The 13060-nt window shown below is 39.4% G+C and overlaps 1 protein-coding gene across 1 annotated transcript; it reads right to left on the reverse strand.

Annotated features, from left to right (window-relative positions):
• Window positions 1-1867: 1867 nt before the first annotated feature.
• Window positions 1868-11619, reverse strand: LOC113674834 (uncharacterized). The gene is made up of 20 exons (XM_089185465.1): window positions 11185-11619; window positions 9545-9958; window positions 9131-9213; window positions 8766-8886; window positions 8526-8600; window positions 8185-8273; window positions 8033-8106; window positions 7670-7746; window positions 7396-7479; window positions 7094-7167; window positions 6356-6433; window positions 6137-6197; window positions 5952-6036; window positions 5219-5820; window positions 4732-4891; window positions 4216-4289; window positions 3978-4055; window positions 3594-3638; window positions 2685-2774; window positions 1868-2235 (listed from the first exon to the last, which is right to left on the reverse strand). The coding sequence occupies exons 2-20, from the start codon at window positions 9947-9949 to the stop codon at window positions 2005-2007; spliced, it is 2586 nt and encodes an 861-aa protein (XP_089041591.1). The 5' UTR covers window positions 9950-9958; window positions 11185-11619; the 3' UTR covers window positions 1868-2004.
• Window positions 11620-13060: the final 1441 nt, after the last annotated feature.

A 13060-nucleotide genomic window follows, 5' to 3' on the forward strand; every position in this document is an offset into this window, starting at 1 on the left:
TGCTGCTTAGAATGATTAGGGAGATTAAAGTGTCTTGCGACAAGTTTGGATGCGTCCTTGTCATTTCTTTCTTTCATGGCCCCATACGTTGAACTCATTCGGACATAATTAAGCCAAACTAGAAAAACGCACACCGTAAATTGCCCCATAGAAGCCCCCCCCCCCCGCCCATATGACTGAAAACAGAAAAATACATCCAATTATAAGCCACTCCCAGATGTAAGCTCCCTTCTAGCTAACATGTGTCGGGAGGCTTTGGAGATCGTGGCATAACACAAGAGACGCTATTCTTATTCAATGACATGTAAATGAGTGGTCGGGTATTCTGCAGTTTAGCCAAACCTGAATTCAACTTCAATGGACGCAAACTAAACCTGAACTAGCGGAAAATAATTAACTCAGCCCAAATCATGCAAAATGCAGTATAAAACCTGGCATATCAAACAAAGGGAGCACACAATATAAGACTAATTAACATAAACTACAAGAAAGCTAAACTAGCAGAAATATAAATATTCCGGTCAAGTACTGAGGGAGCAATATTGCATGCGTGAGATCGAGGCACTTCAGTGGGGAACAAAGAAATGAGAGAGGAGGGAGGACTAAGGAGAAATAAAAAGAAACACTTCTCCATGCCGAACCCCTTCCTCTTCATTAGTTAGTTAGTTTCGCTGTTACTTAGTCTCACCATTAGGTTCTTAGTCAAATTTTTTTAACTCGCTCCAAGCCTTTGTCGATGTTACCAATCGATCCAATATGGCGACTTCTACTTTCAGTCTAAGCTCATCCTCAGTCCTCAGCTTTAAACTTTAGTCACATAAGCGGACTTCAGAACCACCAAATTAGGCGATTGAAACGAGAAGACTTAATACAAGAAGCCATGGTTTACTGAAGGATCAAGATTCTCTGGTTTTGAAAGTGGTTATCTCACGTGAGAAAATAGTCCCAAACACAAATGTTTAAAACACGAAAATCCTGTATCTTCATCCTGTTTTTATTGATACACTCTTTTTCTAGATTAAGGTTATCTTAAGTAACAGCAAAGCGGACACCTGTACATGGTCTCTTAGCAATAGGGTTCGTAACTGTACATGTGTACTCTCATGCATCCAAGTTAGACCCAATTCTCCTTCGCAGACGTACTTTGGATGTCTTTCTTTGGGTTGAGCGTTGCGTGACGTCCCTAACAACGCCTGCGATGCGAAGTTTATTTATGTCTTAAGATGAAAGACTAAACGTCTTGAAAATTCCGTTTTAATATTTCAATTACAGACATAGTCAAATGAATCACGAAGTAACTTAGGCAATGTTTTCTATTTACTTTAACTTAATCAACTTTCTTACGTGTTTATCACAAGGAGTTCTGTAAACGTTAGACTAGTCGAGTTCAATAAACGCACCTGTCATCTCAACTGGTAGATGATAAGGGTACAGTTACCCCAACTGTGATTGCTGTAGGTTTCTCATGTAATCCTTTCCTCCAACTGAGTCGTTCCAAAAGTTTTGTTAGCACCCAAGAAAGTGAATTAAACAATCCGCAACACATGAGCACTGCATGGATCTGCTCTCCATTAATTGATCCTTTTTTCGCTGCATGTAAACCCTTGACAGTAAGAAAGTGAGGAGCAATGCACGAGGACTGATAAATAAAACGAATGGGTAAGGGAAAGTGATTGGATGATGTGGGGGTGAGAAGGAGGTTGGCTGACCAGACTCCCCTTCAACAATTATTTAGCTGCTTTAGTACTCACTCGCACGTGACAAACAGATTTAACGTGAAGAAATTGGCTTTGGATATTACTGAAGGAAAAAGGTCCAGTCTAAGGAGACGACAACTAGCAACATCAATTCCAACAAAAGAACATCCTGCTGACAAGAAACTCACTTTATTTCTTAAATAAATTTGCAAGTTAAATAATTCTAGAATCAATTATTCCCCAAATGTTCATTTATTTTTGCACGTTCCCAAAATCTCATCTCCAGACCCTTTTCTCTTTCGTGACGTCAGCAGGTGTCGTCATCTTTCCTCTGGATTTTTCGAAGGGCTTCTTTCAAGTCTTCCCCAAGGGACATGTCTCGCTTGGTTCTCCTGTGGACCAATAGATCATCCATTCTCATTTGTTTTCTTGGCAGTTCACGAACGTGAGTTTTCAGCGTTTTACGGCGGTATGCGTCCCAATTTACTTTGTCTTGTAGGCTCTTTTGCAGTGATTCATCGTTAGGATAAGGTGTTTCCTACAAACAGGAAACAGGGAAGAGTCGTTTTTCTGGCCAGTTTCTGTCTATTAGGGGGGAGGGGAACTTTCCTGAAGCAGTAGACCGCCCATTCTTTTTATACACTACTTCGATAAGCCTCTTGGAACTTTGGAGGAACACTCGAGGAGATTGGAAATCAGGGGCCGAACTCAAAAGTTTTACAAAGTGCAGTCCGTTGCTTCAATTAAACGCTATAGGTTTACCAGCGCGATAAGCAATACATTTTAACCAATTAGAGTGCGCATGGTATCTCTGTTACCCGACATACAGTGTCATTTATGACTAGAAAAGTATCACCAAATTACCCTGAACGGCTATGTTAGGTGACTTTTCATTTGTGGCAAATTCGAGGATGCCCAGACACACCTTTTCCCCTTGTTATTTTTTTACCTTGGACACTCGTGATTTCCCAGAGTTGCTTCCCTTACCGTAACAAGAAGTCTTCTTTTCATGGCGTCAGTGCAATGAGCGAGGTAAAATTTCTTAGAGATCATAATGCATTCTGCACCATTGCTGACCTGTGAAAGAAATAAACAGGAATCAGATAATTATGGAAAAGTTTCTCTCGGTAGCAACTCTTTCGGACCTTTTCTTTGAGGCTTGATTCCTGTGACTCGATGCAATTATCAAAAAGCAAGTGAGCAGGATATATTGTTTCTTTTTTCCTCAGTCTCCTTTTGTTCCCTACGGATGAAGTTATTCATAGAACGAAAACGCCCATTGTTTGCGGCTATCTTTACTGCGCACGCTCATTATTCAGCACGCATGAGTGTCGTGCATCAACTGTGTCAATCTCTTGACCAGACGTAAATATACTTTTCTTTATTTCATAATCAAGCTTAAATCAACATTCCCCTCCATTTCATTTACTCAAACGAGGTTTTAGACATTGCTACAATGAGTGGTGTAAGTCTGATAACCAAGCAACATTGTTTTGGGAAAGAGATGGGACTTTAAAGACACTTATTATACATGAATTAGTAGATTTCTGTTTATAATGTTGAGTGCAGGGTTGTCGACCACCTACTCTAAGGGAAGGTGTGCCAACTTCATTCGCCACTCATTGTAGTCCACGCACTATGCAGAACGAGTGTCATTAATGAACCTAGTCAAGGCCTACGAGTTGCTCATCAAAGAGACTCTTTGGCTCTATGGTAGAGCCGCGGAGCGTGGAGTCCGAAAAGTCAGAGATTCAATTCCTTACGAGGACTCAGAATTGCATCTTTGTCCCCAGATCGTGACAAGACGGTAAAACATCTTTCTTTAAACGCATAAACTGTTTGTTTATAGATCGAAGTGTATGAACGAAGTGTATAAAAACATTTTAACCGACTGACCAGACTAAGACTGGGCTGCTCGTCAAACACCATTGAAGACACACCCTGAAGAGAAAAAACAAAAAAGACCAGCGAGGAAACATTGCCATCATGCATTTTTGAATTATTACTGAGGATTGCACCCAGATGAAGACACTTAAATGGTCGTACTCAAAACGGCTTGCTTACCTACTCATTAAAGAAAGCAGAAATTACTAAACGGCCTATTTACTCGACTTGCACTTGAGTTCAGTTAAGCAGTAGAACCCGCAATGGAAGAAAATTTCCTATGATTCCCAGAAAAACGTCGGTAAAGATCACTGTTACGACATGTGTATGTTATTCACCCAAAAGTACAAGAGACTACACTAGAGGACTAAGAAAAGAAAAATGTCATGTCCTTACAAAACAATCTCCCTTTGAAAGAAGAGCAACTTGGACAAACATTGGATGCAGATCTGCCTCTGTGATACGAACCTCAGTCTGAAAAAGAGGAAATGAGAACAAGGTCTAGTCACTGCCAAATGATGTATTTTAAGAGAATTGTTTTTTCATTGTCATAAGTTTTATCGAGTAGTCTCTGTTTACTTTACTGAAAATCCCAATGGATGATCTAACTACCTAATTTATACCATAAACTAACCGGCCTTTGTTCCCCCTCGTCAATAACAGAAATTTTGTGCAATGGAAGTTTCTTTTCCTCTTCAGACAGCTCTTCTGAAATACGAGAAAATGCTCGTTATATTAAGGAGATAATAATAAAACGTCCGACACACTGGTTTTCAATAACTTTGGTCAGTTTTGATTTCGACAAATAATGAGTCAAGTCTTTTTGGATTCACGTTCTGTTTTGTTTTTCTTTTAATTTTTTTTTCCTTTTGTTTCTTAGAATGCACAATCAAATTCTGACCGAGTCGAAGATATTCAGTCAGTCTCCCTCTAACTGGTGTCTCTGTGACTCTGCGTTGGACAAGAACTATTGTATGCTCTGTCGTCTCTAAAAAACTGATGTGAAGTATTTACCTCGAATCATGTTTTAGTATTTTCTTTTCATATTCAAACTACTATTTTATGATTTCTCTCACATGGAAGGAAATTTCATTCGTCGAAGAAAAGAGGGTTAGTCAAAGACTTGAGATACTTTTCAGCTGATTCTTACCAGAGGGAGGAATCACAGTGGACTTTCTCACTCTGCTCGTACGCCTCGAGGGGCTGGAGAGAGTCCTGGGTCGTGTGTTAGAGTCGGCCCTAGGTCTCTGCTCGTAATCACCCGCATCAACTTGCAAACTGATTCTTTGACGAGGAGGGGTCGATGGCACCTAGCAAAAAAGAAAACATATGATTTGTTCATGGCTTTGCTGTACTAAGAAAAACGCACCATGAATGTTGTAAAAATTAAGCTTACATTTTAAAAATTCGCGAAAATATTTTTCTCGCGTTTTATTGGTTTGGCATTCACTCGTGACATCAGAAATCTAACTTATCTAGTTATAATCTAAATTTTAGAACACTGCCCGGGTGATATCAAAGGAATGCTTCCTATAGTTCTTATGTTTTCAAGAGACTTGGCCGAAACTCTTACAAATCAGTCAAATTACATTCTAATCTAAAACAGTGTGTACCGAAGCCGTATCAAGGTTTTTTACCGAAGATGAAGAAGAGTTTTCTTCTTCCACTGTTGGTAAAGGAAGCATGTTGCTGCTTTTGTCTCTGTAATCAGGAGTCATGCGTTTCTGTAGTCGTCTAGGTAATACCATGGTAGTATTTGACAGTTTCCTCAATTGTACGTCATCTACAAGGTTTGTTTCACTTGAAGTTCTCTGAATTACTCTGGGTTCACTTGACAGTTTTCTTTTCCATTCAATGACATTTTTTAGATTTTTTGATTGTTCATCGGTTGATTTCACGAGGGACGTCTTTGGAGCACTAACAACTCCTTTTCTTCTAGAGATCGGAGGCGATGCTACTTGAAAACCCACGGACTTGATCGATTTCTCGTCGGGAGGTTTTCGATAGCTGTTATCGTTATTGCCTGTTGCAAATGAATTCTGAGCCGCGGCTACTTTATCAATTGCAAATACATCAGCGGTTTTTTCCTCGTTTCCTGAGTCATCATCGTTGTCACTTTCGTGTGTTATGATACCAGACCTGAGACGCATCTTGGGTAACAAAAGCGTAACTACGGACAGCTTTGCTTTGACACGTTCTAACTTGTCACGTGATGAGGCCTTAGGAACCTGGCTCTTCACTGTGAGCGGAAAAAGACGGCTATGTTCAAAGATTTTTCATGTCATTGTTTATATCCAGGTAGTTTCTTAAAGAGGCAGAAGAAAAGATTATGAAATGAGATATGAGAAATGAGAAATGTTGACATATCACCGTTTTCAAATCCAACAACCCTGTCGTTGTGCTGCGTGAGACAAGACTTGACTTCTCTTAGTTTTTTCAACACCTGACAGCTTCCCTGTATTTAATAAGGAGAATGAACACGATATAGTTTTGTGATATTGCAAATCATCGAATCAAATTCGAAATTTCAGCAACCAAGAACCTACTACAAATACCGATTTTATAATGTATATCCAGTCCGAATGATTGCTGTCTCTAACAAGGACAGAGCCACTCCTGGAGGAAGAGAGCAAAACACCGTTAATTATAACGTGAGGTGAGATGACAGAAGACGTTACACAAGAGCAATTATTGACTGAGAGCAGAAAGGAATACGGTTCACCACTGATTTCACGTCACTGTTGGATCTGTCAAAATATAAGCATATTCCTCACCTAAAAAAGTGGAAAAGGCATTTTTTGGGGTTTGAAGCCATAAGCTCTACTGGCCACCCCCTCAAGAAGTCTATGCTCCTAAAGCAAGAAAGATTACATTAAAAAGTGTTCAATTTTTCTTTGTTATTTGTACATGAATATTATAATAGTCATTTATAGCAATTTAGGTACATGTTGCTGACATGGTTTTTTTGTGGACTGAAATACTTAGAGTCTTTTAGAATTTCCAGCCTCTGTTGAAAAAAATGACTTGTATACTGATCGGAAAATATTTGTCAGTCAGGCTATGATTGTTTTTATGAAGTAAACATGGAATAGCTGTGGGTGAGAGGTCGTCTGGAATTTAGTACGCGCAACACTAGAGACCAAAATTTCTATGTATTTTCACATCCAATCATGCCAGAACTTGAATCAGTTAGTATGCGAACTCAAAATAACCACAAACGAATTAAGGTAAACAAGATCGGATATTTTGATGCCGCAGCGCCGTCGGAACAGGTGTCATTCATTTTGCGATTTTCAGGCGAAAATAAGGTAGTTCGAGGCAAGCACGAGGAGAGCGCGAGGCGAACGCGAGAAAAACACAAGGAACACGTAGGGGGAGCACGAAGGAGAATTCCGCGCCTCTTCTCGCAAGTGATTCACGTTCCGCGTTTGCCACGCACCTAACTCTACTCGACTGGAAAACGCGAAGAAATGACCGTGTTCAGCAGGGCTGATATTGCTTCCTATCCTTACTTGATGAACTTTTGATGATCAGGGTCGTTTATGTTCTTAATTCCACCCGCTAACATGAAGATGTCCACAAAGTCCTACATAAGAAGCAAAAAGAAATAAAAACGCGTTCGTCAGTAAACCATGTGTTTATCCCCTTTATCACATCCATGTGGTACCTTAAAATAAGGAACTACATACCAAAAAGCCCTAATTTATTCCGGTTTCCTTTAAATCTATAATGTACATTTTTGAAGGCAAAACGTCAGAAATCCTCGTAAATGTTTCAAATTGTATCTCACATATCGTATGTTTGCTGTGCGCACCTCTTTAGAAATCACCAACAGTTCAATAGGTTCCCGCGAAATTACGGTGGACTGGCGCCGAGTGTCGTGTAGAATAGCCAACTCCTGTGGTTGGGAAAAAAAGTGCACCTAAATATTAGCCTACAGTTCAATTATCGCAAAAACTGAGAAAATATGGACATCCAAACAAATTGTTGATTTCTCTCTTGGGGCACGTTCCACGGAGAGACATGGAGAGAGGCTCTGCGAAGTCTTCACCCCGAAGGTTGTTTGATAATGAAAGCTAAGTACTTACCCCAAAACTATCACCACGTCTGAGGAAATGAACAGTTCTTGCGAAGCTCTCATTTTCTCCCAGTACCGTAACCACAGCTGAAAAGTAAAATTTCATGCTTTTCGTCTGTTCCCATTGATTGTTTAAGCGATCTTATTAACATCGTGTACCTTTAACGACATGTTATTTAGATGGTGTAGTCAACATGGGGTGTCCGTGAAACGCAGACTCAGGGTTGGGGTAGATGTCTCTCTCCGTTTTTTTCTTTTTTTTTCTTTCTTTTCCCGACCTTGAGTCCTCGTTTCAAGATAGACGTCTTGCACTTCATCTTATAACAGTGAAGAGTTTCCCCGAATGTTGAACTTCACATCAGTGTAAACTGACCTGAACCAGAGAGAACAAAGTAGAAGGCTTGTGGTATGTGACCCTGTCTTAGAATTGCTCTCTTTGTCTGGTGCCTGAAAATGAATCAAATGCAATCGAAATCTTTGATTGGAAAAATGATTTGCTTGCTATATACATTAACAGACACATACGTTTCAAACCAACCAACTTTGACGAGCTTTTGCTGAATTCTCTGAGGATATTCTGCAAACGATCGAATTGATCGCAGGGAGAAGAGAACCTGAGAGACAAAATGAAAAAAAAACTCTTTTAAAAGTTAAGCTTTTTCGTCAACAACCGATAGCTAGAAAGGGCACAAGCTTTGCTTAAAGAACGCCATCAGTATTTTCTTTAGAGGTCGTTTAAAATCATGATGATTCTGATTCGGTTTGTGTCAGTAGTATTCGAGTGAAAAGACTGCTGTAGTTTAACGTGACTTGTTTTGACGAGACACTGTCACAATACTGTTCGACGCAAGGTGTAAAAGAAATACCTTTGCTAGTTGCTGTTCTGTTCTCTGTTCTGGTTGAATTGATAAAATTAACTTCACCTCAGCGGCAACCCGCATCTGGGAAAGGAAAAAGGACATCAATGAAATAACCTACTTCTTCTCTTCTTTCCAAAATTGCTTGTTTTTGACACTTCACAGACGATAAAGAATAGAGACTGGGTAACAGACAGAGAACGAATACTGAAGAGGTAGGAACATGGAACTCGGATAAGGTCAGTTTACCTTTCTGTTAGCTTTGAAAAATGAAGCATCAAAAGCAAGTTCCGCTTCCATTTGGTTTTCTTGTTCATTGATGTACTGTGTGAAAACAGTGTGAGTCATCTGGGTCTCTTCTTCATTATCCCTTAAATTTAAAACAGACATAACGGAAAAAATACCTCAGGAAAGGAAGCTCCTTGTTATTTTTAATGAATATTGAATGAGCTGAGACTTAATTCCAAAACTCTGACTGATAACCCTTTCTCTCGTGCGAAAGACCATTCTAAAACTTAGCCCTTCGAGTTACTGAATTTAGCGATATTTCATTTACATTGTATTTCTTAGAAGTAGAAGGGTTACTACATCAAACGCTTCTTACGACAACTTACTTTTCATACTTGTATTGACATAGTGATGCCGTCATTTGGACAAGTTTCACTGCTCGACGAAATAACTCCAATGGAGGTAAAAGCTATTTGAAAAACAAGATGGTAAAAATGTTTAGCGTTGCCGGGAAGTTGATGAACTGCTCTTTCTCTTTACTTGATGAAAAGAGTTCTGTCCCCGCTTATGATTCGGGATTTTTTCTGTCACTGACAGGTTCTCGGCCGTCTCTGTTCTCTCTACCCACAGAGAAAGCACGGAAAAGACAACTGGTCCCTGTCATTAAAAGCGGTTCCTTTGTTTCTGCATGCCTCACAACAAAGCTCTTTCCAGTTGTTTAGGCGTGTCCTTTATTCTACGTCACTGTTTACAATCTTTGTATGTCACTCTTACATCCCTGCTGTGTTCTAAATATTTACCTTATCAAAGTATTCCGTTTCTCCCGGTGTCCTGTTCTTTCCCCATGAGTCCATGGTACTACGTCGACGCCTGCGCATCTTGATCCCTACTTCGGCTAGTTCACTCAAAGAGTATATACTCAATCGATGTCCCTTCGCAGACGACGTTTCCGAAGATCCATTGTTATCACTCGGAAATATGGAACCTCTCCGAAGACCACGAGCATTCTTCATCCTGGAAATTCCGGCGGCTGCCCGAATGGTCGAATAGTCAGCACTGGTCTTTGATCCATAAAAACGTTTCGAAGAGTAACCCGAACTTATAGAGATGTTGTCGTCTGTTGAACCGACAGTTGTTGCTGAATGGGTCCGCTGGCCCATGCGGCCGGCTGATCGCACATGCCGAATGGATCCTATTCCTTCCATATGACCTGGCTATTAAAACAAAACAATTAATGATAGGCTATAAATATTACTTGTTTGTGTTACAGAAAACCAGCTCTAAATAATGATGACATGAACAGTTGCGCAAAAGTGGAAGGGAGTTTAGAGAAGTACTAAGCGAAAAAAAGAAATCTTTACCGAAACTACTCAAACGCGGGTGTCTTGGTTTCTTTTCATTATCTAATTCTCTCCGCCGCATTAAATGTGTAGAACGTACTACACGTTACTGAAAAGCTGTGTACAAAGACCTAACCGCCTTGAAGAATCTACATAAACAGGAGCCCATGGGCTCCTAACATGAACATGTTTTGAGTGTTTTCTCCCTCTATCTTTTAATTAATTGTATTTTTTGACGTGCAAAATTACAGCACAAGGAAGCCGTTACTAGATAAAAGGCAACGATAAATCAAGAAGGAACCTAGACAGCTAGTGAGAGAGAAGATAAAAACGAACAAAAATGACGACATTTAAAGACATTAGTATTGACTGTTCAAGATTCACAAATCTTAAGAGAGCTATTTTTTTCTTCCACGGGGGGTAATTTTGGTTCTTTCATCACAAAAGTTAATTAGCGACTTCATCAAGCGATTATCACTTAATCCCCCTGTGCTCTTAGACTTCAACAATACTAACAAGTATCGGAAATCAATCCAAATTAAAAGAATTAATGGAACAATATGGAAAATGATTGCATTTCTTTTAATTAGTTTACAAAAAACTTAAATCAGATAATTTCATAGCTTTTCTGTCTCAGGTGAAAGCCAAATGCCATTTTCTTGACGATTAATGTTGAGTGTTCTTACAAGAATTGATGAGTCATTAACAAACCGACGTGCACTTTACGTTGTGTGTACAGGCGAAGCAACTTGCTTCGCCTGTAACCTTTCATCTTGTCCAGCGATTTTTTCAATAAATGCCAGCTTTAGTTTCTTTTAGTTTGGTTCACTCGTTATTTTGTCTTAGCGAGAAAGCTTGTGACCTTCAAGAAATCGAATCCATTCTGACATGCGGATATAAAAAATTAACAGAAAACGTCATCGAGCGAGGCTTTGCATCCGCCAAGAGCGGGGCTCAAGAGTTTTGCCCGAAAACAAACAGACGGAAGACAAGCTCCTTGCCAAAAGTATGATAAGAATTCCAAAGAAAACTTGGATGTGCCTGATTTTGCGATGTAACTGCGTGTTCTAGTTACCAAACAAGTCACTTACATGACTTACCTTCAAGTTCCAGACGCTTAGAGACTAAAAATGCTGTCCTCGAGAAAAAAAGCTGTCATTCCTATTATTGGCTTTCCGCGGACATAAATCCTCATCTTGTATCGACGTTTTTCTTTATCTTTGTTGTACTCTGCGCATATCTGTTGATCCTCTTTGTAAGGATTACGGTCGACAGCTTCAATTCCGAGCTTGTGCTTTGACCACCAAGGAATTTATACCCTCTTATTCAAGTAAATAACCACTGATACTCGGTAAACAGTAGTACAATATTAAATTACAGCATGATCTAAAGGTCTTGAACGTATGTGAGACGCTTCATATTTTAAAGACCTACCCGTTACTCACCAAAGTTTTGGTTCGGCAAAGCTTAAGAAAGATATTGGCCCGCTATTAATAGTTTTTGAGCCCTAACGGAAACAAACAAGGAAAAAACTTATCAATATTCGCGGTGCTGATAGTTTTTTATATCGCTTATATTTAACCACGATTTGTGGGGAATGGTGACTACATTTGAGTTTGATGGGAGGCGCTCGGTGTCTTTTCTTTTAGGAACGAAATAAACTCATGAAACATGCTGACGAAAGCCGATTTGCTGTTTTCATGTTTACTGTTTTTATCTGGAGATGTGAAGATATATATTGGCCTGAATTTTTTAATTGCCCCTTTTAAGAAAAGACACTTGTTCAATATCATCACAGTGTTTTTTTGCCATATACTTGACACGCTTGAAAACTCTAAATCGTGTGAAAGACTGTCTTGTGGCTCTTATAAATTGAAGTATTCATCAAAAGCATAAAATGTTAATATGCTGAGTCCACTAAATTAAGAAAACAATAGACAATAAAAACCTTTTTATTCAGTTTATTTTCGAGACAAAAGCACCCGTTAGTGCATTTTAGTTTCCGCACGACTCGAAATTCGAATTTCTCTGAAAATACATCACTTAGATCTTAAAATCAGAGTAACAGTCTGTTAATTGACATTTTGATTGTTTTTGGTTTTGTTTTATTTTTCCTTATTGCTTGTTTTCTTCACATGAAATGGCTGCTCTAGTACGAATAGTCAATCGAAATCGCCCTCTACCTGGGAGACTGATATGCCTATTCGACCTGTATCAAACTTGAAATTTTTGGTGAGTGTGCAGTGCGTTAACTCGCTTAATTTTTTGTTCGCTTCAGCCTCTTTTTCAATGAAATATTCTTAACGGATCCAAGTCGACCAATGGGAAGCTTTTCCATTGGGACAACCGTTAAAGGTTCCATTTAAACGATCAGGATAACAACAGTGTCGGAAGAATTCGGTCATTTGTAATTTCTTGGATGTTTTTCCCTGCAGGGTTCCAATTCTTGCGCTCGTTCTTTTCCCTCTTCTTCTGTTCACATCACTACACAGCAAGTTTTACTTAAATGAGATTATAGCGGGCTATTTCTCCGTAAACACATTCATACTGGTACAATTCAGTTTAAAAATTAAAAAGATTGCAAACGTGATTGCAAAATATTTCCTGAATAGACTGATGCATGATGTTAGGTGAGAGTGTTGACATCCCGGCTGTTTTCTTACCGCGTTATGGGGAAATTTGTATTATTCCTTAATTTTTTGCCTTATGACCGCAATAATTTAAGTCCAAAGGAAAATGATGTAAAAATCTCACATTCGATACCAAAATGAGTGGTACCTCTACGAAAGGGCTTTAATTTGCTGCCGTCAAGCTGCAAAGAGTTCCTGGTCGATAGGAATCTGGGGAGAGTAAATTTTCAGTGCTCTACTCTTCAAGTCCCGCTCTCTCTCCACCACCGGTAGTTTGTGCTGTGACTCTCTAAGGGCAATTAGTCAGAAAGAACGTGTAATGATTTAACAAAAGAAACACGCCACG

Source organism: Pocillopora damicornis, chromosome 10 (genome assembly GCF_964200805.1).
Source record: "Pocillopora damicornis chromosome 10, jaPocDami1.2, whole genome shotgun sequence".
In the NCBI taxonomy this organism is placed as follows: domain Eukaryota; kingdom Metazoa; phylum Cnidaria; class Anthozoa; order Scleractinia; family Pocilloporidae; genus Pocillopora; species Pocillopora damicornis.

Excerpts from the sequence above, each read along its gene's own strand:
- LOC113674834 (XM_089185465.1), bottom strand. The coding sequence starts at position 9,949 with ATGGAAGGAATAGGATCCATTCGGCATGTGCGATCAGCCGGCCGCATG. Across the intron at positions 7,480-7,669 it reads GACGTGGTGATAGTTTTGGG|GAGTTGGCTATTCTACACGA; the intron begins GTAAGTACTTAG and ends TCCCAACCACAG. Across the intron at positions 2,236-2,684 it reads AAAGAAGACTTCTTGTTACG|GAAACACCTTATCCTAACGA; the intron begins GTAAGGGAAGCA and ends TCCTGTTTGTAG.